Source organism: Morchella sextelata (genome assembly GCF_020137385.1).
Source record: "Morchella sextelata strain SCLS chromosome Unknown scls_4, whole genome shotgun sequence".
Lineage (NCBI taxonomy): Eukaryota > Fungi > Ascomycota > Pezizomycetes > Pezizales > Morchellaceae > Morchella > Morchella sextelata.
Window position 1 is genome coordinate 1,424,077 of NW_025408619.1, and position 25,226 is coordinate 1,449,302.

At 49.1% G+C, this 25,226-nt stretch overlaps 9 protein-coding genes across 9 annotated transcripts; 4 read left to right on the top strand and 5 right to left on the bottom strand.

Annotated features, from left to right (window-relative positions):
• Positions 1-937: 937 nt before the first annotated feature.
• On the bottom strand, positions 938-2,713 carry H6S33_010284 (uncharacterized protein; the record flags this gene model as incomplete). The annotated part of the gene is made up of 1 exon (XM_044841652.1): positions 938-2,713. One exon carries the CDS (start codon positions 2,711-2,713, stop codon positions 938-940), a length of 1,776 nt encoding a protein of 591 aa, XP_044697427.1.
• Positions 2,714-4,910: 2,197 nt separating this feature from the next.
• H6S33_010285 (uncharacterized protein) lies at positions 4,911-5,552 on the bottom strand (the record flags this gene model as incomplete). Its single annotated transcript, XM_044841653.1, has 4 exons — positions 4,911-4,947; positions 5,031-5,263; positions 5,370-5,451; positions 5,545-5,552. The coding sequence occupies 4 exons, from the start codon at positions 5,550-5,552 to the stop codon at positions 4,911-4,913; spliced, it is 360 nt and encodes a 119-aa protein (XP_044697428.1).
• A 1,099-nt stretch (positions 5,553-6,651) lies between these two features.
• Positions 6,652-8,059, top strand: H6S33_010286 (uncharacterized protein; the record flags this gene model as incomplete). The annotated part of the gene is made up of 4 exons (XM_044841654.1): positions 6,652-6,843; positions 6,892-7,692; positions 7,758-7,885; positions 7,945-8,059. The coding sequence occupies 4 exons, from the start codon at positions 6,652-6,654 to the stop codon at positions 8,057-8,059; spliced, it is 1,236 nt and encodes a 411-aa protein (XP_044697429.1).
• An 895-nt stretch (positions 8,060-8,954) lies between these two features.
• H6S33_010287 (uncharacterized protein) lies at positions 8,955-12,068 on the bottom strand (the record flags this gene model as incomplete). The annotated part of the gene is made up of 10 exons (XM_044841655.1): positions 8,955-8,963; positions 9,042-9,212; positions 9,272-9,388; positions 9,495-9,862; positions 9,940-10,076; positions 10,173-10,382; positions 10,465-10,820; positions 10,922-11,817; positions 11,871-11,949; positions 12,024-12,068. The coding sequence occupies 10 exons, from the start codon at positions 12,066-12,068 to the stop codon at positions 8,955-8,957; spliced, it is 2,388 nt and encodes a 795-aa protein (XP_044697430.1).
• A 390-nt stretch (positions 12,069-12,458) lies between these two features.
• H6S33_010288 (uncharacterized protein) lies at positions 12,459-13,282 on the top strand (the record flags this gene model as incomplete). Its single annotated transcript, XM_044841656.1, has 3 exons — positions 12,459-12,641; positions 12,700-13,209; positions 13,259-13,282. 3 exons carry the CDS (start codon positions 12,459-12,461, stop codon positions 13,280-13,282), a joined length of 717 nt encoding a protein of 238 aa, XP_044697431.1.
• Positions 13,283-14,582: 1,300 nt separating this feature from the next.
• On the top strand, positions 14,583-16,483 carry H6S33_010289 (uncharacterized protein; the record flags this gene model as incomplete). The annotated part of the gene is made up of 5 exons (XM_044841658.1): positions 14,583-14,858; positions 14,923-14,939; positions 15,125-15,422; positions 15,476-16,107; positions 16,171-16,483. 5 exons carry the CDS (start codon positions 14,583-14,585, stop codon positions 16,481-16,483), a joined length of 1,536 nt encoding a protein of 511 aa, XP_044697432.1.
• A 1,305-nt stretch (positions 16,484-17,788) lies between these two features.
• Positions 17,789-19,013, bottom strand: H6S33_010290 (uncharacterized protein; the record flags this gene model as incomplete). Its single annotated transcript, XM_044841659.1, has 2 exons — positions 17,789-18,846; positions 18,908-19,013. The coding sequence occupies 2 exons, from the start codon at positions 19,011-19,013 to the stop codon at positions 17,789-17,791; spliced, it is 1,164 nt and encodes a 387-aa protein (XP_044697433.1).
• Positions 19,014-19,502: 489 nt separating this feature from the next.
• H6S33_010291 (uncharacterized protein) lies at positions 19,503-20,672 on the bottom strand (the record flags this gene model as incomplete). Its single annotated transcript, XM_044841660.1, has 1 exon — positions 19,503-20,672. The coding sequence occupies one exon, from the start codon at positions 20,670-20,672 to the stop codon at positions 19,503-19,505; it is 1,170 nt and encodes a 389-aa protein (XP_044697434.1).
• Positions 20,673-22,090: 1,418 nt separating this feature from the next.
• Positions 22,091-25,170, top strand: H6S33_010292 (uncharacterized protein; the record flags this gene model as incomplete). Its single annotated transcript, XM_044841661.1, has 3 exons — positions 22,091-23,371; positions 23,439-24,166; positions 24,225-25,170. The coding sequence occupies 3 exons, from the start codon at positions 22,091-22,093 to the stop codon at positions 25,168-25,170; spliced, it is 2,955 nt and encodes a 984-aa protein (XP_044697435.1).
• Between the last annotated feature and the right edge of the window lie 56 nt (positions 25,171-25,226).

Genomic DNA, 25,226 nt, shown 5'->3' on the forward strand with positions numbered 1-25,226 from the left:
CAAGGTGAGTATAACTATCTCGAACCCCCTGAAAACAGGCGTGATAGTAAAGGCAGTAGTGGTGATATAAGTAAAGCCCAAATGCCCAAAAACCAGCTCAATTCAATTCCAGCACCAAAACCGAGTGAGCAAGAGTGTGTGAGCGAGAGTGGCGTGAGACTTGAGTGTTGAGTGTGGAATGTGTGGAATGTGTTGAGTGTGGAATGTCGAGTGTGGCCCCTGAACATCTCTCACACAACCCCTGCACCACGACCGGAACATCCCGCGCATACCCACGCCCGCGAACATCGGGGCCCGCATCCGCATCCGCATCCGCACCGCACAACCCCGACCCGATCCACAATCCAATATCCCACCCAATATCTAATAGCTATACAATGGCCAAATACCTCATCTCCAAGTAACCCCCCCCTCCCCGTCACCTCTCAAGATAACATAGTATACTAACAACCACTAGAATCGGCGACCCGCTCTTCGCCCTCTTCGTCGGCGTCGGTGCCGCAGCGGCGCGTGTCAAGCGGGAGGAGCAGGAGGCTGGCAGGACCCCGGCCGAGGCGTGGAACAGCTTTGTGAGGTGAGTGAGATGCTGTGGTGCGTGTGTTGCGTTTGGGGATTTGCTTGTTTACTGACGGGTGGTGAAGGCGTGGGGGGTATTATTTTGGGTGGTCTGGTTGAGTGCTTGTGACAGAGAGAGGATGGGGATGTGAGATGCTTCAGGATACTGTCGATGGTGCTCATTTGACTTGAGCTCTTGATTTTCTACATTCACAATTTAACTAGCCACTACTACTGCTGCTGCTGCGCTCTAAAATACAAATGCCAATGAAAGATATCGTGAAAAGGAAGAAGAAAAAAAGAAAAAGAAAAACCAGTAAAAGCAATCATTACCAACCACTAAACAAAATAAAAAAAAAGAAAGAACGAGCAAAACAAGAAACTACTTCCTATAATAAATCTTCTTCAGCTGAAAATGCAGCTGCAAGATACCCTTATCAAAGCTGCTCCTAAACCCCCTCTCCCTCTTCGCCGAGTAATCCCACTCCTTATCCACAATGCGGAACGCCAAATCCTCGTACGGCGGGCCCGCAATGAAGCGGATCACACACGTATCCTCCTCGCCCGCCGGCGCAAAGCTCTGCCCGCGCTTGCGCCCGCCCTCGCGCTCAATGCGGTACGTGGGCGCCTTGGACTTGTCGATGAGGTCTGGGTAGAAGATGTTGAACTTGTACCCCTGCACGACGCGGGGCGGCGGGTTGTCGTGGTCGTAGTGCGTCTGGTTGTACTTGTTCCACTCGTAGCCCATCTGCACGCGGTTGAAGTAGCGGGGCTTGCGGGGGCGGTATTTCGACGCCCAGGCGGGCTTGGGGCCGGACGTCGTGACCTCCTCCTCGCCGGTGAAGATCTCCTCGTTGTCGCCGACGCCGCGCGCCACCTCGCGCTCATACAGCGCCTTCGTCGCCTGCGAGAAGTCGTCGTTGTCGAAGACGGCCGCGAAGCGGGATGTCGGCGGCGCGCTGGAGGAGGACGAGGAGCTGGCGGTTGGACGGGCGGCGGCCGCGGCCGCCGCTGCGCCGGAGCGCTTGTGCCAGAAGAGGCGCTTCTTGAAGGGCTGCTTGTACTGCGCGCGGGCCTTGAGCGGCACGTAGCCCATCTTGAGCACCTTCCGGCGCTCCTCCGTGAGGCTATCGAGGAACTCCTTCTCGGAGCAGGACTCGAGCGCCTTCTCGTCGTGGCGCAGGCGCAGCATGGGCTCCGGGTCCATGGCGCGGTTGTAGGGCACGATGCGGGCGGCGGGGTACGCGCTCTGCACGGGCAGCGACTCGAGCGTGCTCTCGTCCGTCACGTCCTTGGTGCCGCCGAGGATGGCCTCCAGCTTCGCGCGCACGGTGCGGGCCTCGTCCTTCTGCTGCCTGACGAGGATGTCGAGGCGGTTGTTGATGACCTCGCGGTACATCCTCTTCAGGCTCGCCTTCGCCTTCCACACGCGCACGCTCCGCAGCAGCTCGTTCCAGTAGTCCACGTCCAGGATCTCGTCGCTGTTCAGCTTGCCCACAATCTGCCGCTCGAGCGCCTCCAGCTCCTCGAGCTTCTTGCTGCCAAACAGCTTGTCCACGTCGCCCGCCACGCTGCTGACCGCGCGCCCGCCGTCGGGCGCCGCAACAGCACTGCTCTTCTCCCGCCGGTCGCGGCAGATCACCCTCATGGTGGCCCAGTACTCCCTGTTGCTGCGCGCCGTCTCGAGCCCCACATACACATCGATATCCGCCTCGAGCTCCTCCAGCTCCTTGGCCGCCAGGCCATCCAGCACCGCCTCCGGATCCACCACGTCCAGATCCTCGTCCGCAATCTCGTCGTCGAGCGGGTCCGTGGTGCGCTCCTTGTCGATGACGCGCAGGTTGACGGCCAGCCAGTCGATGGGCTTCGCGCGGCCCTCCTTGACGCGGATCTCGGCCTTCTTCTTGGCCTGCTTGAGCACGAAGGTGTCCTCCTGGTTGACCCACTCGCGCATCGTCTCGTTCTCCTGCAGCGCGTTGAGGCGCGTCTGGTCGCGCGCGTAGCGCTCCTGCTTGCGCCGGTCGACGGTGGCGGCGGGGGGGGAGGCGCGCCGCGCGGATTTGCGGGGGGGCGAGTGGGAGCGCGAGCGCGAGCGGGAGCGTTTCCTGTCGGGGGCAGGGCGGCGGGGCAGTTGCGTGCGGACGTAGCGGGAGGACATGGCGGGCGTGGTGTGCTGTAGGAGTGGTGATGTTGTGTGGTTGGTGGTGGTGGTTGTGCAATGAGAGCTCTTGTTGCTGTCGTCTGAAGAAGAGCTCAGTTGCCTGCGTTTCTGCGTTCTGGGAACATCGCTGCCAAGCGTAGATCAGCAGAGCCGCATCGCGTGCTGAGGAAACACGGGCATGGGGCGTAGCCCAGAGAATGGCCAGACAAGGGCTTTGTCTTCTCCTGAGTTGTGCGTCCACAGCAGATCACTCGTCTCAAGGACCATCACGGGGCAGGGGCGGTGATTTCCATTCTGTAGGCAGTATGTGGAGCAGAGCAGAGCAGAGCAGAGCAGAGCAGAGCAGAGCAGATGCAGCAGAGAGATCACAGAGTAGAGAGTAGATATTCCATCCTATCAGCTAGATACATACCCGCCGAGTATCTGCTCCCCAAGGTCTCTTCCGAGTCTCTCTGATAGCCCCGACTCGCTAGCCCGTCTCCATTCATCCAGCATCTACATGTATCTCCCTCAGCACAGACACCACCACCAGCCACCACCTCATGAGTTGTCTCTGCATCGCTCTCCCCCCCGTCCTCACAACCTCTTACTAACCCACCACTCCCTCCCTCCCTCACTCCTCTCTCAATCAGGGGGTCCGTTTCCAGCACCCACCGGCTGAATTAGGCGGGGGTGCAGTGGCTTGGTGTTGCATCATCCACCCAGCCCAGCCCAGCCCAGCCCAGCAACCGACTGACTGGGGGGGGGGGAGTGTGTGGGCAGCAGCAGAGGGTGCAAATCCTTTGTGTTCGAAAACGACATCACCTGATGCGCTTTCTGGCCGGCCTGCCCACCTCACCTCCCTCTGTTTCTGTTTCGGAGGAGCGCTCATCAGCCTGTGACTCGACTCGACTCGACCTCTGACTATGACATGCTATACCGTACCAGGATAAATCATAGTCTCGGCCCCCCCGCTATATCCAGGGCGGTACCTACATTTACAGATAGTCCCATGCTCTAGGAAGAGGAATAATACCATGTAGTCTAGAATACTCTACTCTTCTGCTTACCCCCAGAACACCTACCTACAGAACGGAATGGATCATGGACCCGGTACCTCCATCTACATACCCTACGGACCTGACATGCGCCCCTGCATAAGTCGCACAAGCGCTGCGTGCTTGTACATAGCGTCTTGGGCCGGATACATGTAGGGTCCGTTTCGTCATTGCGATAAGAGAGAGTGGGCACTGGGCGTGGTAGGCATAGTAGAGGAACATTATTAGCATAGCATAGCATTATGGACATAGAAGAGATACTATTAACTATGTGTGTTTACTATACCGTACCTGAGTGCATGTAGGTAACTACTATGCCACACGGAACAGTCACGCAACAGCTGGAGCTATCAGCGAGCTACGAGAGAGAGCTGTGAGCTATGACCCCGCGGAGCTACTCCATGCAGGATACAACAGCTCCTCGCAATACCGTCTCTTTGCTCAACACCGGAGCTATCTATGCGCTCTCTACAAAAACAGTAGTGTATATAATTCAGAAATGAGAAGCCAATCCATTACTATGTATTCCCCAATTACAAAACACCCAGAATCCAACAGTTGGAGAAAAGCATCTGTTATTTCTCAGTGGCCCACCGCCGGCAGCAATAGTACCTTGATAAGCAAGTTGTTCGAGTTTAAAAAAAGGTCCTTTCTAAACCCTCCCATGCTTCTCCTCTTGCCCGGTTCCGATATCCCTCCGCCAAGCAAAGAATAAAAAGAGAATGAGAGAAAAAAACATTGCCTCTTCTGTTCCTTCGAGCGAGGGCTCTTCACCGGTCAAAAATAAAAACACGAAAAGAATAGAGAAGGGAAATGCACAAAAACCAAGAACAGGAAAATAATAACTAGTTCAACACCGCGAAAAAAAAAAGCAGAAACATAAACCAAGAGGAAAAGGAAAAGGAAACAGGTCCAGAAACGGAAAGGTGGTTGCGCTCACCCCCCCCCCTCTTCCCCCTCTCCCCCAAGCTGTGTTATTCGCTGCTGCCTAGCTTCGAGGGCGGCTTCCGGGACCACGCTCCAAGTTTATCCAAGTTGAACGCCCTTCTCTAGAACGTGAATCCGCCTCCGCCAGTTCGTTTCCCCTGTCCCCGTTTAAACTAAAACAACGCCCCCATCGCATATTATCCCCGTTTGGTCCCAATCCGTGTCTGAGTTTACAAAGGCTCTCCGAATGTGTTCTCACCGGAGTATCTGTGATTGGCTCAATGTTAGCTTTACCCGTCTGCCGCGAATAGCCGAGGAGGGGGTTGGGTGGTTGTTTGGGTGATTCATACGTGATGTAGAGGAAGCCGTCCTCGTCCTTGTGCTCCTCGTAGATTGAGCTCATCAGAGCAGCCGTCGGCGGAAGCACCTCATCCACAAAGATGAAGATGGCCTTCTCAGGCGACAGCTTGATACGCTTACGGATGACGTATACAAACTGGCCAACCGTCAAGTCGGCAGGAACCAGGTACTTCTTCTTGTCAATCGTGGCGATATCCGACTTTTCGACCTTCTCGCAAATGACCTACAGAGGGGAGCAAGAGCTATTGTTGGCTTTCTACATTCTCTAATATACGAACAAACACAAGGGAGGAGGATGAGGAGGAGGAGGGGGCGATTTTTGAACATACCGGAATACGGTCGGCATACTTCTGTCGGATGCGTTCAGCCTCGGCCTTACGCTTCTCAAAGGTGTGTTCGTCCTTAAACTTGCTGTGGAGGGCAGACAAGAGTTGGAGGTTAGCTTGCTGCATGGTTAAAGAGCTCTGTGGCGAGCATGGAAGAGGGTGGTTGTCGGTTACATACCTACGCATATTGATCGATTTGGTGGGTAGGTAGAGTTTAGGTTAAGCTTGAGAGGCTATAAAGCTGGAGAGATGCGTTGATTGTTGGGGGTGAGCACTTGTTCAGGAGGTAAGAATGTGGTTGTGGATGAAGAAGAAAGAAAGGAAGAAGAGAAGAGGGAGGAGAGGAAGGGTAGATGAAGGAAGGCTGGTGTGTGGATAATGAGGCGAGACCTGGGTGAGTAATGGGCACAGTACAAATACAAAAGAAGGCGGAGGGCGGGGAGGGAAGCGCAAGGAAGGGTTAAGTATGCGAGTGCAGTGTACCTACCACACAGACTCACGCTCACTTGGCCAGACGCAGCAGGAACACCACAAGGTCAAAACTACGAAGGTCACAGTGCAAGCTACAAGGTATAGGGCATGTATCCTATGCCTCTCGAGAAGCTGGTCAGCTGAGGTGTTTCTCGATGAGTCTTCTTCTTTCCCTTATTGAATGTATCTATTTCATATCTACATGTGTTTTAACAAGAGAGGGGAGGGGGTTGTTGCTATTATTGCCTATGACGAGCCGGAGAGAAGGCCTGATTACAAGAGAAACGATCAGTGGAAACGCAACAACAGGAGAAGCTCCCTCCTGTTCTTGGTGAGGAGTGACTGATATGGAGGGGCGACCGTGGTTAACTAGAGCACCCCAAATGGACTCGACTTATCACCTCTCCCCAGAACGCTAACGAAAGAGGGGTTAATGCCTGTAACTCCCATGTCTCGTGATGCAAAGCTAGAACCCAAGTCTGTGACATAATGCCTCTCCACCGCCACAGCCCGATAGAAGCAGAACAACGCCCCAAGCCACAGGTACCATCCACATCCACACCCCGACCTGAGGCTCTGCGTCAAGTGCCGGAGTTAGGGAGTTTTCCGACAACCGCATTATCACTTGAAGCCATGTAACCAACTAGCCAACCAACCGCCAGGAACGTCGTCTCAGAATCGGGTGACATCTCGTGTTCCATACTTATGGTCCAACATCTCCAGAAAACTCTTCCCCTTATTTAAAAGAAAAAATATACGCCCCGAATTGTGAATTTTCCATCTCAATTACCTCCTCCACTTCCCCCGGCCCATAATGTCTTTCCGTCTTGTCTCCCGGTCAATTCTTCGCCCAGTGGTACCCCGCCATGCTGCTCGATCATGCCCCAGAGCTTTCCAAGCTTCAAGAAGCTATTCCGCCAATGCATTCAAGTCTCGAACCGCATCCGCAGCTGCCATAATTATTATTGCAGGCGCATTGAGCGCCGGCGCCTTCCTCTACTACAATGTATGGCACCCTCCCCTACACCCAATGGCCCACCACTAACTCGCCCAGAAAACCAACCCATACCTCTGCGAAGAACCTCACACCAGCAACACCTCCTCCTCCACCGTCCCCATCGACCAGCGGGATGCACTGCAGAAGCGCGAGTCCGGCGTCACCGAGTCGTCCCCCATGCGCCTCAAGATGGAAGCCTTCATCAAAGAGAAGCAGAAGGAGATCGTAGCCGCGCTCGAGGAGGTCGACGGCAAGAAGTTCATCACCGACACCTGGGAGCGCAAGTCCTCCGGCGGCGGCGGCATCTCGTGCGTCCTGCAGAGCGGAAACGTCTTCGAGAAGGCCGGCGTCAACATCTCGGTCGTGTACGGGAAGCTGCCGCGGTCGGCGGTGCTGAAGATGAGGGCCGACCACAAGAACCTTGATCCCACGGTGGAGAGCCTAGACTTCTTTGCCGCAGGGCTGAGCATGGTGCTGCATCCGTCGAATCCGATGGCGCCCACGGTGCACCTCAATTACAGGTACTTCGAGACCATGAACGACGACGGGAGCACGCAGTCGTGGTGGTTCGGCGGAGGCACGGACCTGACGCCGAGTTATCTGTTTGACGAGGACGCCATCCACTTCCACAAGACCATCAAGGAGGCCTGCGACGGCCACGACAAGCGCTACTACCCTGCGTTCAAGAAGTGGTGCGATGACTACTTCTACGTGAAGCACCGCGGCGAGTCCAGAGGCATTGGCGGCATCTTCTTCGACGATCTGGACGACAAGGATCCAGAGAACTTGTTCTCCTTTGTCAGGGATTGCCTGGACGCATTCCTGCCCAGCTACCTGCCAATCATCGAGAAGCGAAAGGTCTGTCCCCACACATGCACATCCTATTCCACTGGTAACTACTGGGGCTGACAGGCTGTGCATAGAACATGCCGTTCACGTCCGAGGAGAAGGAATGGCAGCAGATTCGCCGCGGGCGATATGTCGAGTTCAACCTGGTTCATGACAGAGGCACCGCCTTTGGGCTCAACACCCCTGGCGCACGTGTGGAATCGTAGGTTTATGACTCATTTTGCTAGAGACGACATACCATACTGACACTGCACGAACTAGAATCCTCATGTCACTTCCACTGACTGCTGGTTGGAAATACATGCATTCACCCGCACCCGGCTCCAAGGAGGAGCGTCTCCTGAATATACTCAAGAAGCCCGTGGAGTGGGTTTAATAAGTCAATTAAACAGATAGAAGAAAAACTCCGCTGAACACATAAAAAAAAATACTGTTATGGCATTTTAGAGGAATCATGATGAATACCTATTAGACCAATGGCGGTATGTATTTCTAGAAACACTATCCAGGATTTGGGACAAACCTAGGATTAGGGAAGCCGTACGATACAGGTGTATCGCGTCTTTGCTAGAATGAGAGAAAACGAATTGGCGAAAAATGCAAAAAAAAAAAAAAGCACTATAATCCAGAGCGATAAATATCCGCAGAAGATGGAAACGAGTGGTCTAAGATTATTATACTCTCCTCTGTTGAATTCCCGCACCTTATCAATCCAATATAATATGGTACAGGAGAGAAAGAAGGCACAATTGTTAATAAATGCAGAGGCCAGCCTCTTCTACATCGAGAGAAAAGGGAAAGAAAAGAAGAGAGCCATTCATTCCTTCTACAAACCAACAATAAGGAGGAGAAAAGGAGAAAAGATTTTCATTCCTCTATTGATCGAACAAGTAACAAGGTAAGAGAGAAGAAAAGTAGAAAAAGTACGAAATCGGATTTAACCTCAACTCCCAGTTCCAGCCCCAGGTTTCTTTATCCCTCCACACGCAGATTCAAAGTACGTAACTAAAAAGGTGAAAATAAAAGAGGACGAGAAGACAAAAGACAAAAGGGTCCAGTAGGTAAAGAAAAGGCGAAAGGGGTATTCATTAGGGGTTCCACAAAGACATACCAGGTAGGGAATACAGAGGCAATATTCGTAACCTATCCTATTACTTTGCGTTGATAACTCACCAAAAAAGTGTTTACAAAAAGGGGACGGGGGAATACATGTAAATGTGGAAAGAGGGTCCTTGCACATTACAAACTTGAGCGAGTGGGGTTAGGGGGGTTTATTTCTTCTAATGCTTACCATCAGTAAAGTGAAACAAAAAGATTGGAAGAAAGGTAAGTATAGAGGGTGGACTACGTCGACGTACTTTGCTGCTGTGTATCGCATTCCTCTGCTTGTTCAGCCAGCTAGATGGCGAGTCTCCCATCCTCTGAAGGACAAAGCTGTTCATCTGCAGGCGACTAGCTTGGTCATACCAAGCTGTTGCCATTAGAGTGTTTTCTCTTTCGAGGAAGGCTAACTCCTCATTCTTCTTCCTCTGGACGCACACAGCCGTTGTTAGATAATATCGTTAGGCAGGAATGGTGAAGAACCGACCTTAAACTCGGCCAGCTGCTCCTCTTTTGCTTTGACGTTCGCGTCCGTTGTGCTTGTGATCGCCTGCTCGAGCTGTTCTTTTAGATCCTTGATGATTCCGTTCTGCTTTTTGATGTGCTGTTCCGGTACCCGCATCAGCAACTACCCGTCGAAACCAAACACCCTCTTTCCAATCGTTTTTCTGATTCTCTCGAACGATATAATAGTACTTCCGCGCGCATACCTCTCGGGTCTTTGTCATCTTCTCCCTGCGATCCTCCAGTTTGTTCTGCAGCTGCATCACTCTCTTCTCTAATGCCCCGTCTCTGCCTTCCGTGGATCCCGTGAATGCAGCGATGGTGGCCTTAAGTTCGCTATTGGACTTCTCCTTTTCAAGCATGAGGTCTTTTTGTTCCGAGACCTTCTTTGAAATTTCGTCCTTTTCGAGGAGAACGGTGTTGAGGAGAGATTTCTTCTGCTCAACGTCAATTTCAAGCTCCCGTACTTTGATTCTCATTTCTTCATGCTCTTGACGGAGCTCAATGACTTCAGCTCCAACCAACGTTTTGAGCTCTGCAAGGATTTCAAGTTTATCTTTATCGACAAGGCTTACTATTTTTCCCGTGATCACATGCATTAGTTTATGGGGTCTCAGAAGTGTGGCTTGTCGGGATTGGGATTGGACGAACAATCAGACTGTGCAGTAACGAGTTCTCTCTTTGTGGCCGAAAGCTCGGCTTCCACTTCCGAACACCTCAATTTATACTCGGAGAGTTGTTTTTCAGCATCAACCAGGCTTTGTCGCAGCCTCAACATGACATCGGACCTGAATGAACCAAACACCAAAAACTATCTTTGAGCAAGAATTCTCTCTAATGCGAATACAAGCATAAACCGGGCATTGAATTTAGAACGGACGTACCCCTCGACTGAAGTACCTCCACGAATAGCAGTCAGTTGCGCCTCAAGAACCAATTTGTCAGTATGGGCTACTAGGAAATCTTGCTCCAGTTTATTCTTAGCTAGAGTGGCGTCGTCGAGTAATTGTTGTAACATCATATTATCTGCATTGACTCCACCGCCTTCTTTGAGGTTTTTGAGCTCTGCTTCCAGTCGTGCAATTTGCATTTTGCTGGTGGCCCGCATTAGAAATAAAGCCCTCGTGGCAACATAGCAACCATTTGTTGCAAAACAAAATCAGTAGGGGCACTTACAGGTCCGATTTTGTCTTTGTCGAGAAGGTTAATTCCGAATTTAAATCACCATTGGCATGTTCCGAGCCTTGTGGGATAACGCCAGTTTCCATCTCCCTGACCCTCTCCTCGAGATACTGTATCCTCTCCATATCTCTGCTCTTCTGGCTTTCGGCACCTTGAACCTTTTCCTTGAGTACGTTACGCTCTACATCCAAAGCATTCCTGTGTCGTAATAACTCGGCATATTCCGTCTCCATTTTATCAATTTGCTTCTTATATTGTTCAACGATCCTCTTGAGACTGGGGACCTGCTTTGAATGCTCCTGACTGGCATGGAGATCTTGAAGTATCGAAGCATGCTGCTGCTCTAAAGTCTAAATTCATGCCAAAAGAAGGCCATGTGAGGAACAGAGCAAAATATTGGAGAAATGGTAAAGTTTAGAGAAATCGTAGAAAATATACGGGTGGTATTTACCTTAACCTGTCGTTCCAGTTCTCCCATTCCCTCGAGCTTTCTGCGGTACTTTTCAGCTACATTCTGGCCTTTCTTGAGCTTATCGATCGTATGATTGGCCTCATCCAGATCATCCTTATATTTCATTCCCGCTTCCGCCTTTGGTAGTAGATCATCCACGCGCCTGTTGAGGGAAGAAATAACACTCTCATGCCCATGGATCGTGTTTTCTTTTTCTGCAATCACATCTTCAAGTTTCTGTACATCACTTTGAAGCTGATCCAATTGGCTCCTCATCATCGGGTCCGTTCTATTCGCATACCCCTGATCCACCGCCCCGCTGGAAAGCTGATCCTGCAGCACCAACAGATGACTCTGGTTCTCATCAAAATCGCTTTGTAGACTTCCTAATCGTTTCTCCAAAGCTCGATTCTTGGCCTCGACAGCCTCCTTCTCCGCAACCAATCTTGCCATTTCCTCCTCCATCCGAAACTGGTCCATATCCGTCTCCTCAGTCTTGCTTTGTTCCGGCCCTGGTCCCTCTACCCTTATCTTTTCTGCAGCGTCGATTTCCATCATTTGATTGATTACTCCCATTAGCTCTGTTTGGGAAATCGGCGAGAGGTCTTGGATATATTTGATATAGTCCTCCCTTCTATCGCTTTGAACAGCAGCAGCAACGATTATCTTGACAAGCTTTATACTCTCCTCCACATTGCTGTCCTTCGCGATCATGGTCAAGTTGGGGGCTGCACTCGGGAGTCTGTGGCCAAGAGCCTCAGTGTAGTACCTGGTTAGCTCTTTGTGTAGCTTCTTGAGCTTTTGAAATCGGAGAACCCAATGAGCTCCGGGTGGAGCTCCTCCCCCGCCCTCGGAGCTTGCGGCCGCCGTTTTGAAGTAGTAGGGATCGATATCCACTGTTCCATCATCAGTATCGATCCGGAAAGATACTAGAAGCAAACAAACATACATAAGACCTTAGCTATAACTACTCCATCGCTCAGTTCCTTTAAATTTGATATCTTGGGCTCGATGGGGCACGCGTTGATCTATGCTTCAAAATCAGCTCTGTATCCCTTATCGCCACTCCTACTCGTATGACGCGTGAGTACAAAGCACATACCCAGTCGGTCAGAGCCGCTGCTACAGTCTGCTGTTTAGAACTCATTTAATTTTTCTTGTATCGAAATCCGTGGTGTTATCGAAAGGACCGGAGTTATGGCTGCGGGGGTTGGGTATCTTTGTCCCACAGGTTGTGGAATATCGTAGGGAGTTTGGGAGGAGAGTTTGCTCAACCGGCCGAGGGGGGACGTTAGTTTCTCGCAGTACTCGTTGGAGATCTGGCTGCACGGTTAATCGTTGGGTCGTTGTCAAAGTGTCGAATTGGAGGTTTCATATTGATTCCCCCCCCCCCGGTTAATCACATGATCTAAGACCTCCCCTGTTAGGCGAGGGTCGAAATTTCGATACGAGCCGTCGATGCGCATCACTTTGGAACGGTTCAATCTCCACATTCCAACATCATCAATCTTGTCAACAATACACAGAAATGACTACAATGTTACTTTTCCCCGGCGATGTCGTTCCGGAGCTTCCGACCCCACAGAAGGCAAATACAGCTTTAAAAGTCGGGCCGGGATTGACTTATACCCCACCTGACAAGGTCGTTGCGCACAGGGTTGGAGAGCTTCATGTCGATGATAGGAAATGCGCCGTTTGGATGGAAGGAAATGGGAAGAGGGTTTGTTTTATATATTAGTTTTAGTGTCGTATCCCACTTAACTAATGTTTCACATCAGTATATCCCTTCACTCAACGACGCAGTTATAGCTACTGTCCTCAGATCCACATCTGACTCCTACATACTTGCTATTCCTTCTTCCACCTCGCCTGCCCCCGCTAGCGTCCAGGCCCTTCTCCCACATCTTGCATTCCCGCAGGCTACAAAAAAGACCCGCCCAATCCTCCACCCAGGATGTACTGTGTATGCACGAGTTTCTTTAGCCAACAAGCACATGGACCCAGAGCTGGAATGCTACGACGCAGAATCACAGAAAGCTGAAGGATTCGGCGAGCTGAAAGGTGGCATGGTCTTCAATGTTTCACTGGGGATGGCTAGGAGACTCCTGGGAGACGGGAAGAAGATCAGACAGCTACAGTTGAGAGCACGCAAAGCAGAAGGAACTGAGGCCGAAGGCGGGGAAATCTCCAACGGTATGGAAGTGCTTGAGGAGTTAGGAAGAGTACTGGCCTTTGAGATTGCGGTGGGCAGAAACGGAAGGGTGTGGGTTGACAGTGAGGATACAAAGGTCACATTGTGTGTAGGGTCATGCATACAAAAAAGCGAATACTTGACAGGAGATGAACAGAGGGTATTGGTGAGGGAGGCGTTGAGAAAATTGTAGTAGATAAAAAGTTTTGTTTGTATTATAGCTTTCTTTCTTTCATTTTTTACTCATGGGTTTACATAGTAGTCGGTGTTGCTGTACTGTACCGCTTAATACAACTCGTAGAGTGATAATATGGTCATTAGAGTAGTATTGGAAATGACCAAAATAACCCAAAGCCTACTAGCGCTTTACTAAGATTTCATGAAGAATATCATGGGGCAGTTCTAAACCATGTAGAGAGGTGGCATCGCGACTATGTTAAAAACCGTGTGAGGCCAGGGTCCCAAAGTTGACCATGCATACTTGGCTTTAGATAAATACCCCATTGGCTACGTGCTTTTCAATCATAGAACAATGATCTGCAATATCCCAATTTTCTGTAAGGTACTGTTAATGTATATGTACATGTAGCCAAGGCCAAGAGACTTTGACCACTGGCTCGGGATCTGCAGTCATTCTGGACTGCATGGTCTGATATTTGGGGACAGTCAATAAATATCAAAGTTTCTACAAAGGGTGAATCTAAGTAGATGCTGGTGGTACTATATATCTCCTTAATTTTTAGCTCTTATTGGTTTAGACCAGGAACTGTAAATGAGCTAGTTTGTCTTCGGTCCTGGATTAGTTAGTAGCATTCGTGCTGAGATTGGTAAGGGTTTTATTTACTGAAAGAAGAACACCTTGAGATACCTGTAATTCTTAATCAAAGAACAATGATCGATTTTAGGCTGTGTGAGTGACTAAAATAATTAGGTGTAATGTTCTGTAAAGTGGACTCAATTATACGCAGCTGCAGTATATATGGGTATTTAAATCACTGCCGGTCGCAACCAGCCACAGCACTGAAATCAACCAATCACAATCCATTTAGGTGGGGTGTGAAGGTCGAAGACTTGAAGGGGTTTTACGCAGGTACGGTGGGCTTGTTCCCATTCCCGCGTCAGCCGCCCCCTGCGGCAAATGTCAGCTTCTAGAATAGACACAGCCCAAATGCAATGCCTACCTACATGTAGATACAACAATTGAGTGATCCTCATCCACCCAACCTTTTGTTCTTCTTGAGCACTTACAGCTCATACGAGACATTTGATTCTATTCGTCTGGGTACCAATAGATAATCACTCGTTCATCTGTATCATCATCATCATCACCTAGCTAGATCTGCGCAAATACCTACTCGAGTAACCTCCGAGTCCAGGTACAGTTCCATATTTATACCACAGGGTCTTTGCACTTTGCGACAGGGCCAACGCGTCCCCTCCATATATTAGCCAGACCACTCCACAGCTGTCATGTTATCCCGTACACGCTCTCCGAAATCATCCTCAACATTCCAGTTTCCCTCCTCTTCTTCGACTTCAACAATCCTCCCAACCCGCGTCACATCGCCTACACGGAAGCAGCAACAAGACAAGTGGCACCCCCGAGTCTACCACCAACAACACACCCACTCCCGAAAGATTTCCGACGTCCTCGGTAGGATGCGATATGGCCGCAACAGATCCGGAAGTGTCACGGCAGGAGAGGTCGTAGATGCTTTGAAGGCCCCGCTGAGTCCGTACCTTATTGTGAGTACAACTGGGGGAAATGACTGATTCGCTTGGGTTGCTGTTGGTTCTGACTGTGGTGTAGACTTTGTGTCTGATATGGTACATTCCCCCTGGTTTTCTGGTTTTGTTTGGTTTGCGGGGCAACATGTTTAAATTTCCGACTGGGGCATCATTGAGTTCCCTTTTATTGGGGATAGCCAGAATCTCATTTCTTATGTTTGGTGGTGAAACAAATTCATTTATTGGCACACTCAAGCTAACAGGAAATCTCCGGGGATCTGCAGGTACCTCTCATCAGCGCTGTCAAACACTTCCTCAAAAACAATCCTTAACTCGTTCCCCCAGCCAGTAACACTCACAATTGTACAATTCGGCTTTGTATCATCATGGTGCATCACCTTGTCGCTCCTAGCAAAGTTTACACCATTACGGACAATCCCCGGCCTATCCGGAGGTTTAAGATTCCCTACCAGGGCAATTATCGGAACCACTGCGCCGCTGGCTTTATTCCAAGTTGGAGGCCATATTGCTAGTAGCATAGCTACGGAGAAAATTCCTGTCAGCCTAGTTCACACGATTAAGGTACCACTTTCCTCATTAGAATGCGTATTTACAATGGCTAACTCCGAACACAGGGCATGTCCCCCCTCTTCACGGTCATCGCCTACCGCTTCCTCTTCTCTGTTCACTACTCCACCGCAACTTACCTATCCCTCCTCCCCCTCACTGTCGGCGTCATGCTCGCCTGCTCAGTCGAGTTCCATGGCAACCTATGGGGAATTCTCTGCGCTTTCATCGGCGCATTGATTTTTGTTTCACAGAACATCTTTTCTAAAAAGCTGTTCAATGAGTCGTCGTCCGCTGCTGCCGATCCATCAATCCCACTCTCGCGCCGTAAGCTGGACAAACTCAACCTTCTCTGCTACTCTTCAGGAATGGCATTCTTGTTGACGTCCCCCATCTGGTTCTACTCAGAGGGCTTCGAGCTACTAAGTACATATGCACGCGAGGGGCGGGTGCCACTGGTTGTGCAGATAGGGAAGCATGGCGAGGAGCCGCTGAGCGGATTGGGGTTGATCGGCGAGTTCATGTTCAACGGAACAGTACATTTTGGTCAGAATATCATTGCATTCGTGTTACTGAGTCTGGTATCTCCCGTCACGTACTCAGTAGCAAGTCTGGTCAAGAGAATATTTGTTATCGTAATGGCAATTGTCTGGTTTGGGAACAAGACTACCCCAGTGCAAGCAGTCGGAATTGGATTGACGTATGTTTCTCCTCCTTACTTCCTCTATCTACAAGGAGCCTGGTACTAATTTCGAATATGCAGCTTTTTGGGCCTATATCTTTATGATCGAGCCGGGGATGTGTCGCGGAAAGAGCGCCACATCAAACTTGAACAAACAAGGGGACTCGATACACTGCTGCCCTCCACACATACCCATTCCGCAAATAGCAGTAGTAAAGACAACATACCCATTGGGCGGCCTCGGAGCGGCACAAATGGGTATGCAGTTTCCAATGCTACAGATAAAGACGGTGAGATCAGTGGGATGAATGTGGGTGCAGCGGGTGCCAACGGGTGGCTACCACAGGGGACAAGACAAGAGGAGACGTGGAGAAGGGAGGTTACGGCGCAGTAGATTTGAAAGGAAAGCTGGACTTTATACTGGGAATGGGATTATCATATTACATAGATTTTCTTTTGTTGCTATAATATGAATGTACGAGTGATATTCAGTGATCCCTGATTGTGGTGTGGGTTCAGATACGAGACTTGTCACCATATATTCACACCATCATAGATAGAGGAAATACGACTAAAACTAGTTTCACAAACGGAGAGGGTTGATTGTCTTGGTTATTCCAACCGTTCCAGATAGTTCTTGTCAAAAACTTTCGGTATTCTAGATTTGTCACCCCGTTCGGCTTCATTTAAATTGTGGAATGGAATTAGAATCAGTAAAATCAGAATCAGTGCACGTGTACAAAGGAAAGGAAACTACTTTTACGTACTCATATTCTGATGACCAAATCTAGACTCTCATCAGAAGAGGTTTCTAGTTTCTAGTGAGTACCCAATTTCCTACGCATGGGGGCTCTAGGGACTAATACTAAAAGGGATTAATATGATTGTTAAGGCTCATGAGAGATCACTCGGTGGCTTGAATCATCAAAAATCACCCAGTATCCGAACACCCAGAAACATAAGGAGCATTTAGAATCCCCCAACCACCCTGAAAGCTATAAACCACTCCACTCTTTTTTAAAGAATCATTGTTACTCTGACGGTTACTATTACTGTCCATAATTTGAACTCGCTCAAGCATTTCCCCTCCGGGCTTGAGAATTAAACAAAGATAAAAAAAAAAAATAGAAAACAAAAATAGAAAAACATACAGACAGATTCAAGTCATCTCACGAGCCACTATCAGAGCTAGATCTTTAGGAACCCAAATTTTCAAGAGGTAGCTAGTCCGAGCTTGTATTCTGGCTCAGGGACCACAATGGGTCACCGTTATCATTGTTATATACTTAGAAATACTGTGCAAGTACATGTAGTTAGGCATTCCTATTCTGATATCGTGTAAGTATACGAAATCATCAACTTTTACAGTCTCCGTAAACCCCATTTGTGGCATACTAAAGTACATACCGTACATGCCTAAATGTAATGTTTCTGTTGCTTGATCTTTGTATCATCAAACTATGTCCTGAAAAGTAAAGAAAAAGAAATATGTGCCAGTGAAAAGAAAGGGGTTCAAGAGAAAAAAAACGTAGTGTGATGTGTAGCAAAGGAAAAAGAAAAAAAATAACGTGGTAAGAAATGGCCAGCGAATATTGCAACAGTAGACTCCCATAGCGATGAGTTTTAGACTGGGAAATGGTACCTGTGGAGAGCGAATGCTCAGTTAAAAAGAAAGAAAAAAGAAAAAAAGATTTAAGTCCTAATCTGTTGAAACCGGCAGCTTGGGGGCTTCAACTCTCCACTTCGCTACCGGCTTTAGTAGAGGCGGAGGTGGAGGCGGAGGTGGAGGCGGCGATGGGGGCGGAGATGTAGGTGAAGGTGAAGGCGAAGATGAAAGCCGAGAGATGGTAGCTGAATGTTTCGAAGATGTAGTTTTACGTGGTGATTCGCTATCTTTCGCCCCTTTCGTCCAATATCCAAGAAGGTTGCTTTGATGAGTCTCTTTCTTTGCAATACCAGGCGTACCAATACTCTTGCTGATCAATTCTAGTTCCTTGGAGCTCTCTTTTCTTTGACCTTTGATACTGCTTTTCCGAGATTTTGATTTTCCCTTCTTGGCACGATTCGTTGGTGAGTTATGGGGAGAAGGCTCATCATCGTCAGGATCTCGGCGAGATGAGCTGGGAATGAATTCGTCATCAGAACCGTCATATTTGGGGGGTGGAAGTTTAAATTCATCGTCTCCCTCAATGGAGAGTTTTGGCTCATAGTTTGCCTTGGGGAGCTTTCGGCGTGCGCGTTCGGATTGTGGAGGAAGAGGAGGAGGCGGTGGAGATGGTGTTCGTAGAGAAGAAGAAGGCGGAGTATGAGGAGAAGAAGAAGGCTGAGGAGGAGGAGAAAGAGAAGACGCGGGTGGAGGAGAAGGGGAAGGCGGTGGTAGTGAAGCCACCCTAGCGGATGAGAATGGGCTTTTTGTTTTATTCCTGTTCCTTATTGGTGAACGGACTTTTTCTAGTGGCATTGAGCGTTCCATCTCAGGCTGTGGTTCAGGAGACCCAGTGCACGAGGAATCGGATTTTAGTGGGCTTTTGCCTGTACTAAAAGACTCTCGTCTGCTAGTCTCATACTTAGGCTTTAAAATCTTCTCCCCCGATAACCTTCGCTTAATATTGTAGATATCTCTCTTAAGTTCTTCATATCGACCTTGCTGTGATATGTGGAACACCTCGAGCTGTCTCTGGATTCCGTTGTAGAATCTTTCCTCCTTGTCTTGCAACTCTTCAACGAGATCGTAGATTGAAACAATTTGTTCTGTATCTATTTTTGGAAGTTAGAATATTCGAATACTAGAAGGAATGGAAGTTCGTTTTAAACGTACTCAGTTCGCTGCTTTTGGACCTCTTCCGCGGCGCTTCCTCCTCACTTTCACTGAAATTAAAAGATTTTCGTGGCCTTTTTGTCTCTTCTTGATAATCGGAGTTCATGTTTAGAGAAATGTGGGGTCAAGATACAATATTGAACAAGCTGCAGGATGAGAGCGATGTCATGAGGTTGAAGCGCACAGGCCAGTAGTTCAGGCAACCCGCTAGGTAGCGGGTAGGCAGCAGGCTTATGCGAACTAGCTAATACCAATAGCTTGGCATGCGCTTGGCAAGTCAATATTAACATGCTAGTAAATAACTGTGATTAGATTATAACTCGAGATAAGAATTACTTCTATGGGGAATTTTTGATGGAGATCGATGTCATTCAACCAATTACTCGAACGATAATCCCTGGCTGGAGATAGCCAATTATATCTCATAGTTCTGCGCATACACTTTGGGATAGATCTATGTATGAGTGCATGTAGCTCTTCGTTGCAGAACTTCTTAATCGAATGGTTCAGATATGGTCAATTAATAGTTATTGCTTGCGGGAACTCGGGCTATAAACACCTACAGAGCTATGTACTGCACCGTACCACCCAGTAATTAAGTGTCTTCCTCCTCTTCATACACCTCACGAGATTTCTTTTTTATCTTTTTTGTCGGCCTAGCACTCCCAACAAAGTTTCTTACGTACTCCAGAACCCTCTTGACCTTTTCAACGCCGCTTCTATCTTCTGATACACGTTCTAGATCTACGGCTCTCCACTGCTGTCTTTCCCTTGAACCAGAGTAATTGACTCTATATATCAACTCGATCCGAGTGCGATCTTTACGCAATGTTGCCCCATTGACTCGGTTGTCCCAAAAGCCAAGTGCCATGTTCTGAACGAGTATGATGTCTCCAACACGCAGTGAATCGACAGTGGCTACAAAGGCTTCACCGGCGGATGTAAGCTTCCCGTTGGGTAGCCATAGGTCCAACTTGAAGCCAGCAGACGTTTCATCGCCCACCAAGAGGGTCTGTATGGTTAGTTGCGTGCCGTAACGTTTCATGGTAAATGTGCGTGGCTCGGAGATTTGTATAATCCCGACAATTGCTGAAATACTCATTGTTTGAGGGACAATAGACTTAAGGTAGCTCGCAGTTGGGAGGTTCTGCAAATTGGTCAATGCCATAGAAGGTATAATTGAGAGCATTGGAGGTGGAGCTGGAGTTTCTGTGATTGACGAGAAAGATGAGGCAGCGGCGGTACTAGTAAAGGAGGCTTCGAGATCTGACGGGCCGGCGACTGGGGAAGAGGGCATATTATGAACCGCGAATGAGCGATTAAGATCGTCGTCTCCAATGTCCGTGGAAGTAGTCGAAGAGGGGTCAATAGAAGAGTTGTAGTCCTGTCTGAGCTCTTCTCGACGTAGATAAGCAGGGGTGTGGACCTCCGGACGCTGTGAAAACCCGGTATGTAGGTATTTTCGCTTCAGTGGTAGTATTCGCCAAACCGCGGGATGTTCCGTAGCGGAGGGAATTGGCAGGGAGGTTGATGTCACATGATCCACATTGCCGCTGGTTTGGCCCCAGAAAGCGGGGAGGTCCTCTTTGTTGTTGTCGTCGTTGTCGAAGTCTATCAACGGTAGATTTCGAAGGGTGGACGCACGGGGGGCACCGAGGAGGAGGAGGATTGTTCTCCCAGAGCTGACCCGAGTAACGGAATCGCCTGATGCTGCTGATGAGTCGGGAAGATCCCGGGCAAAAGATCCTTCTTCCTCTGTCATCATAGGAGTGGGGGAGGATTCTTCTCGCTGTTCAAAGTCTTGTTGTCCGGGGGTGATTATTATTGTTCCGGTTCCATTCTTGTGGCTCCCCTCTTTAGTGTGGTCCCGCCGTTGACAGCATGATGACTCGCTCCCCAGACAACCGAATTACATGCTTGCTTTTTTTTGGTTCCTGAATAAGGTGCAGGCAAAGAGGGTATGCGCATCACCATTAGCCTGGAACCCCTCGAGTTAAGTCAGTGCGTCGATGCCGTAGGGCCACTATACATGTATCTAGGTATAATGTAGTCTCGTATAGCCGGTATTTACGGTAGTGTTTTACCAATACATATCGTTCTGCAGACTCGAAGGATACCACGTAAACATCCCACCCTGCTAGGTTGGGGGTTGCTGTTACGGGTTCATGTAGGTACTTCTCAATCTAGAGTAGAATACCAGTGGACAGAAGTACACATGTTCGTCCAGAGTAGAATAGAGTATGGTAGTGCCGCTACAACTCTACAGTAGCGTCTCCGGGCTCTGAACTCTGCTAGGTAGACATCCCTCTTTAAGTGTCCCATGTCTAAGCTTGTTTCTACATTGTGCACTCTCGGCGGCGGGACGGCTTTTCTTTCGAGCACTCTGATTTGATAAGAAATGGACAAACGAGAAGCGACGGAATGGTTGACAGGCCGTTGGGAGATGCAGTGCATGCAGCAGCAGCAGCAGCAGCAAGAAGAGGGGGACAGCATGAGATGCCAACAATAGTTCCATAACAACGAAAAAAAAAACACAGAGGGGGTGCCGGTTGCTGGGAGACGACCACAGCCCTGATCAGACTAACCCCTATGCGGAATGGAGGGATGGGCTTTGGATCTGTTTGGATGCGGGGGCTGAAGTTTGTTACTGTGGCAACCGCAATAGAGCCGCGCCCTCCCTGCCAGCTCAGTATGATAAACAACGGGCGGGACCTTCAAGAACCTCGCAGCTTGGGTACATTCTGGTGTCCGGTTTGTTACTTATCCCCTCGGTTCCCCGTCTACTCTATCCATTCCTCCCTTCTCCCCTTCTCCCTTCTTCCTTGTTCAACCCCCCGTGACTGCATCATATCGTTCCTTCGCTTGACTGAATCTTTGTTGTTGACTTCTGTGGTGTCTCAACGGGTTTCTTCAGCCCCTTTCCCGCCTGCCCCTTTGCTTTTCAGTCCATCGCCTTCCTTACCTTAACTTACCTTCCCCACACTCTGCCCCAAATTTCGCGATTTTGTCCTTATTTTTGTTTTCGTACTTTATTCTGAGCAGGTCTTCAGAGAGCTGGCTGGCTATATTCGTTTCAATTGCATCTGCAATTGCTCAGTCCCCGCCTTTGTTTAGACTCTGCAATCTGGATACAAACATCAAAATACGGCTACCCACACTTTTTTTGTAACTTCTCCAACCGAGATGGCTCCCGCGATGGCACCGGTATCAACTATCACGGCTCCCCCACCTATCGCACCTAACCATAAACGGACAGCCACCTCGATCTTCAAATCGATTGTTTCCCCCAGCAAGTCCTCGCACAAAAAAACTGCGTCTCAATCCACCACTACCTCAAACCCTCTCAACACCTATATGGTCGGCAGCTCTCGTGTACCCCCTCCACAGTTACCGCCTCTCGATACCTCAACCTTTTTGCCACCTTTGGAACCGCCCCAAGCCCCCTTTGCTCAGCACGCTCGTCACAAACGGTCTCTTTCTTCGCTGTCTATCTCGTCTTTCACGTCGAAGAAGGATGCTGCGGCTTCGGGTTCCCCCACCAGGTCTATAAGAGAAAGCTTAGATCTCAGAGGAACAGTATTGGACCTCCTTCATGGCGATCATAATTCTGTGAAACCCGAAAAAAAGCCGAATAAGTCTAGAAGCACGATCGATTTCTCTATTCTGAAGGGCCATAAAAACAAGAAATCTTTGCATGATCTCAAAACCATGTTCAAAGATAAAGAGAACCAAAGACCAACTCCGGAACTAACTCCTAGTTCTTCTGCAGGCTCCGGGTTTGTCACAGAGCCTAACTCTGTTGGTAACGGACCTAGCAATACCCCTGGGCTACCTCTTTTCACATTGCCGCAAAATCACCCGCATGCGCAAGGTTCCAGATCTGGAAATGTTCCTACAACTAATCCGCGAACGGTTCAGCAGTCTTCAAGAACTTCTCGTAATCTTCTACCTGCCTTACCACTACCCCCTGCACCGCGCTCGTCTGGCTCCTCCACAGGATCCTCGTCCTCACTGAGCCCTAAGAAACGGGACATTGCCGACAAGCGCACCAGTACTGAACGTCGGGCTAGTACTGAACACCTTCGAGGCAACACAGAAGAGCTTGTTAAGAAATACACCCCGAGTGAATACACTCCTGCATCCCAGCGGAATTTTTATAAACCAAACGAACAGCCTACACTTGTTCCTAAAAACACGACAAACAGCATTGCCAAGCAAAGACCAAAGAGCGCCTATCTACCCTCATTAGAAGCTTCAACTGGGCATAGTGCAGATTCTCCAAGAAGGACCAGTCTCGAGCTACGAGAAGGCTGGGAAAAGAAGCGATCTGATGCATCCAAGGACGGCAGCGGCAGTAGCAGCAGCAAGAATTCATCAACTAGCAGTCAAGGTAGCCTGAAGAGTGAGAAAACTGGTGCTGGGTTAGATTTGGCCGGCATTGATATTGCGTTTGAAGCATTACTTGTTTGTTATCCACACTTCATGTTCTATCACTCGGTAAAATCATGCCTGCTAATATTAGCTGTAACAGGACTCCCGCGGCGTCCCAACGAACATGCGCGATCGCATGCGCAGTCTTGATATTAGGGTTAAACAGGAATTCATCCGTAAGGAGGCTCAGATGGAGAAATCTGCGGAAAAGAACACCGCATCTTTTGCGGGCATGGGTATCTTTGGGAAGAGACCTCAAACTTCACATAACATGAAGACCGAGGCTAGGCCAAAATCATCCAAAGGATTGGATGTGAGTCCACCAGCACCCCCAAGTCCTGTTAAGAAAGCCCGTCCAAGAAGTCGCACATTTGTTGGCACTTCGAGAGAAAAGGAACCTTCCAGTACAACAACGGCACCAAGTTCGCCTGCCAAGAAGAAGACTGCTGAGGCAGCCCCCCCACTTGAAAAGAGTATGAGAGTAAAGGGTGTGATTTTTCCGCCTGTTACAGCAGCCTCGGCCATGAATAATGGTCCTGCACCTCAAGTAATGGTAGCAACTCTCATACCAGAAGAGTGGGTGGAGTGGCTAGAGGAAGCTGGAATACCAAAGAACATGGGCAACAAGATGTTTGCAGAAGACATTGACGGAAAGGGCCCTTCTGGGAGTGGCGAAAGGGGTATGAAGGACGTTGAAGTCGCTAAACTACATAAGCTCAGACTGATTCTGAGAAACGAACGTCTGAAATGGGTGGAAAAATTCGTTGAGTTGGGGGGTATGCAGGCGGTTTGGGGTGTCCTTGAACGAGTTCTTGGTGTTGAATGGAGGTATTTATCACATTTTTTTACCTATGATCTATGATTAGATATTAACTATACTGTTTAGGGAGGAGCATGAGGATATGTTGCTTCACGAGCTCCTTCTCTGTCTTAAAGCTCTCTGCACCGCCACATCAGCTCTCAGAAAGCTATTAGATATGGAGGAAACAGTCTTTCCACGTCTCATTGAGCTGTTATTCGATGAGGAGAAAAAGGGCCCATCAGAATTCACCACTCGTGGCCTCATCATTCAGTTGCTTTTCACCCATCTTTCTACTGCAACTGTTGGTCAACGTCCTGAACGAGCTCGCCGAATCCTGGAATACCTTGCGGATAAACTTCCAAACGAAGACAAACGTCCAATCGAATTCATTGAAGCAGCACATACAAGAAGACCTTACAAGAGATGGTGCAAAGAGGTCGTTAATGTTACTAAAGAAGTCTTTTGGATTTTCCTGCACGGGACAAATGTCATTCCTCTTCCAACCTCCTACAACCCTGCTAGTGAACGTGAAAGCTACATTTCACTTCACTTTCCCGCTGAACGCCCGCCAGTTCCAGCTGCCCCATATGTGGGTGGAGTCGAATGGGAGGCAACAAACTATCTTGCTAATCATTTGGATCTTTTAAACGCATGTATTGCGAGTCTGGAAACCAGAGAACAGAGGAATAATCTTCGACTTGATCTCCGAAACTCTGGGTGGGAAAAAGCACTTGGTGGTAGTTTACGGACTTGCAAGGAAAAACTTCATACAGCTCTCCACGAGGGGCTTAAGACATGGGTTGCCGCTGCCGCTGCTGATGATTGGGAGGTAGCCGATGTACGGTTCGGGCCAAGGTTTGAGCGAGTTTATCATCACAAAGAGGTTAATGATAAAGAGGCGAGAAGAGAGCGGAGGAAGAAGAAGGAGCTCGCGCAACAACAGCAGCAGGAAGAGCTTAAAGTTGAGCTCCCACGATTAAGCTTCGACCAGGGCGATGGTGGGGCCGAAAGTGGAGAGTGGCTTTATTAAGTTATCTATTTTATCTATTTCTAAGTTTTATATCCCTTTCCTTTTCTTTTTTGGTG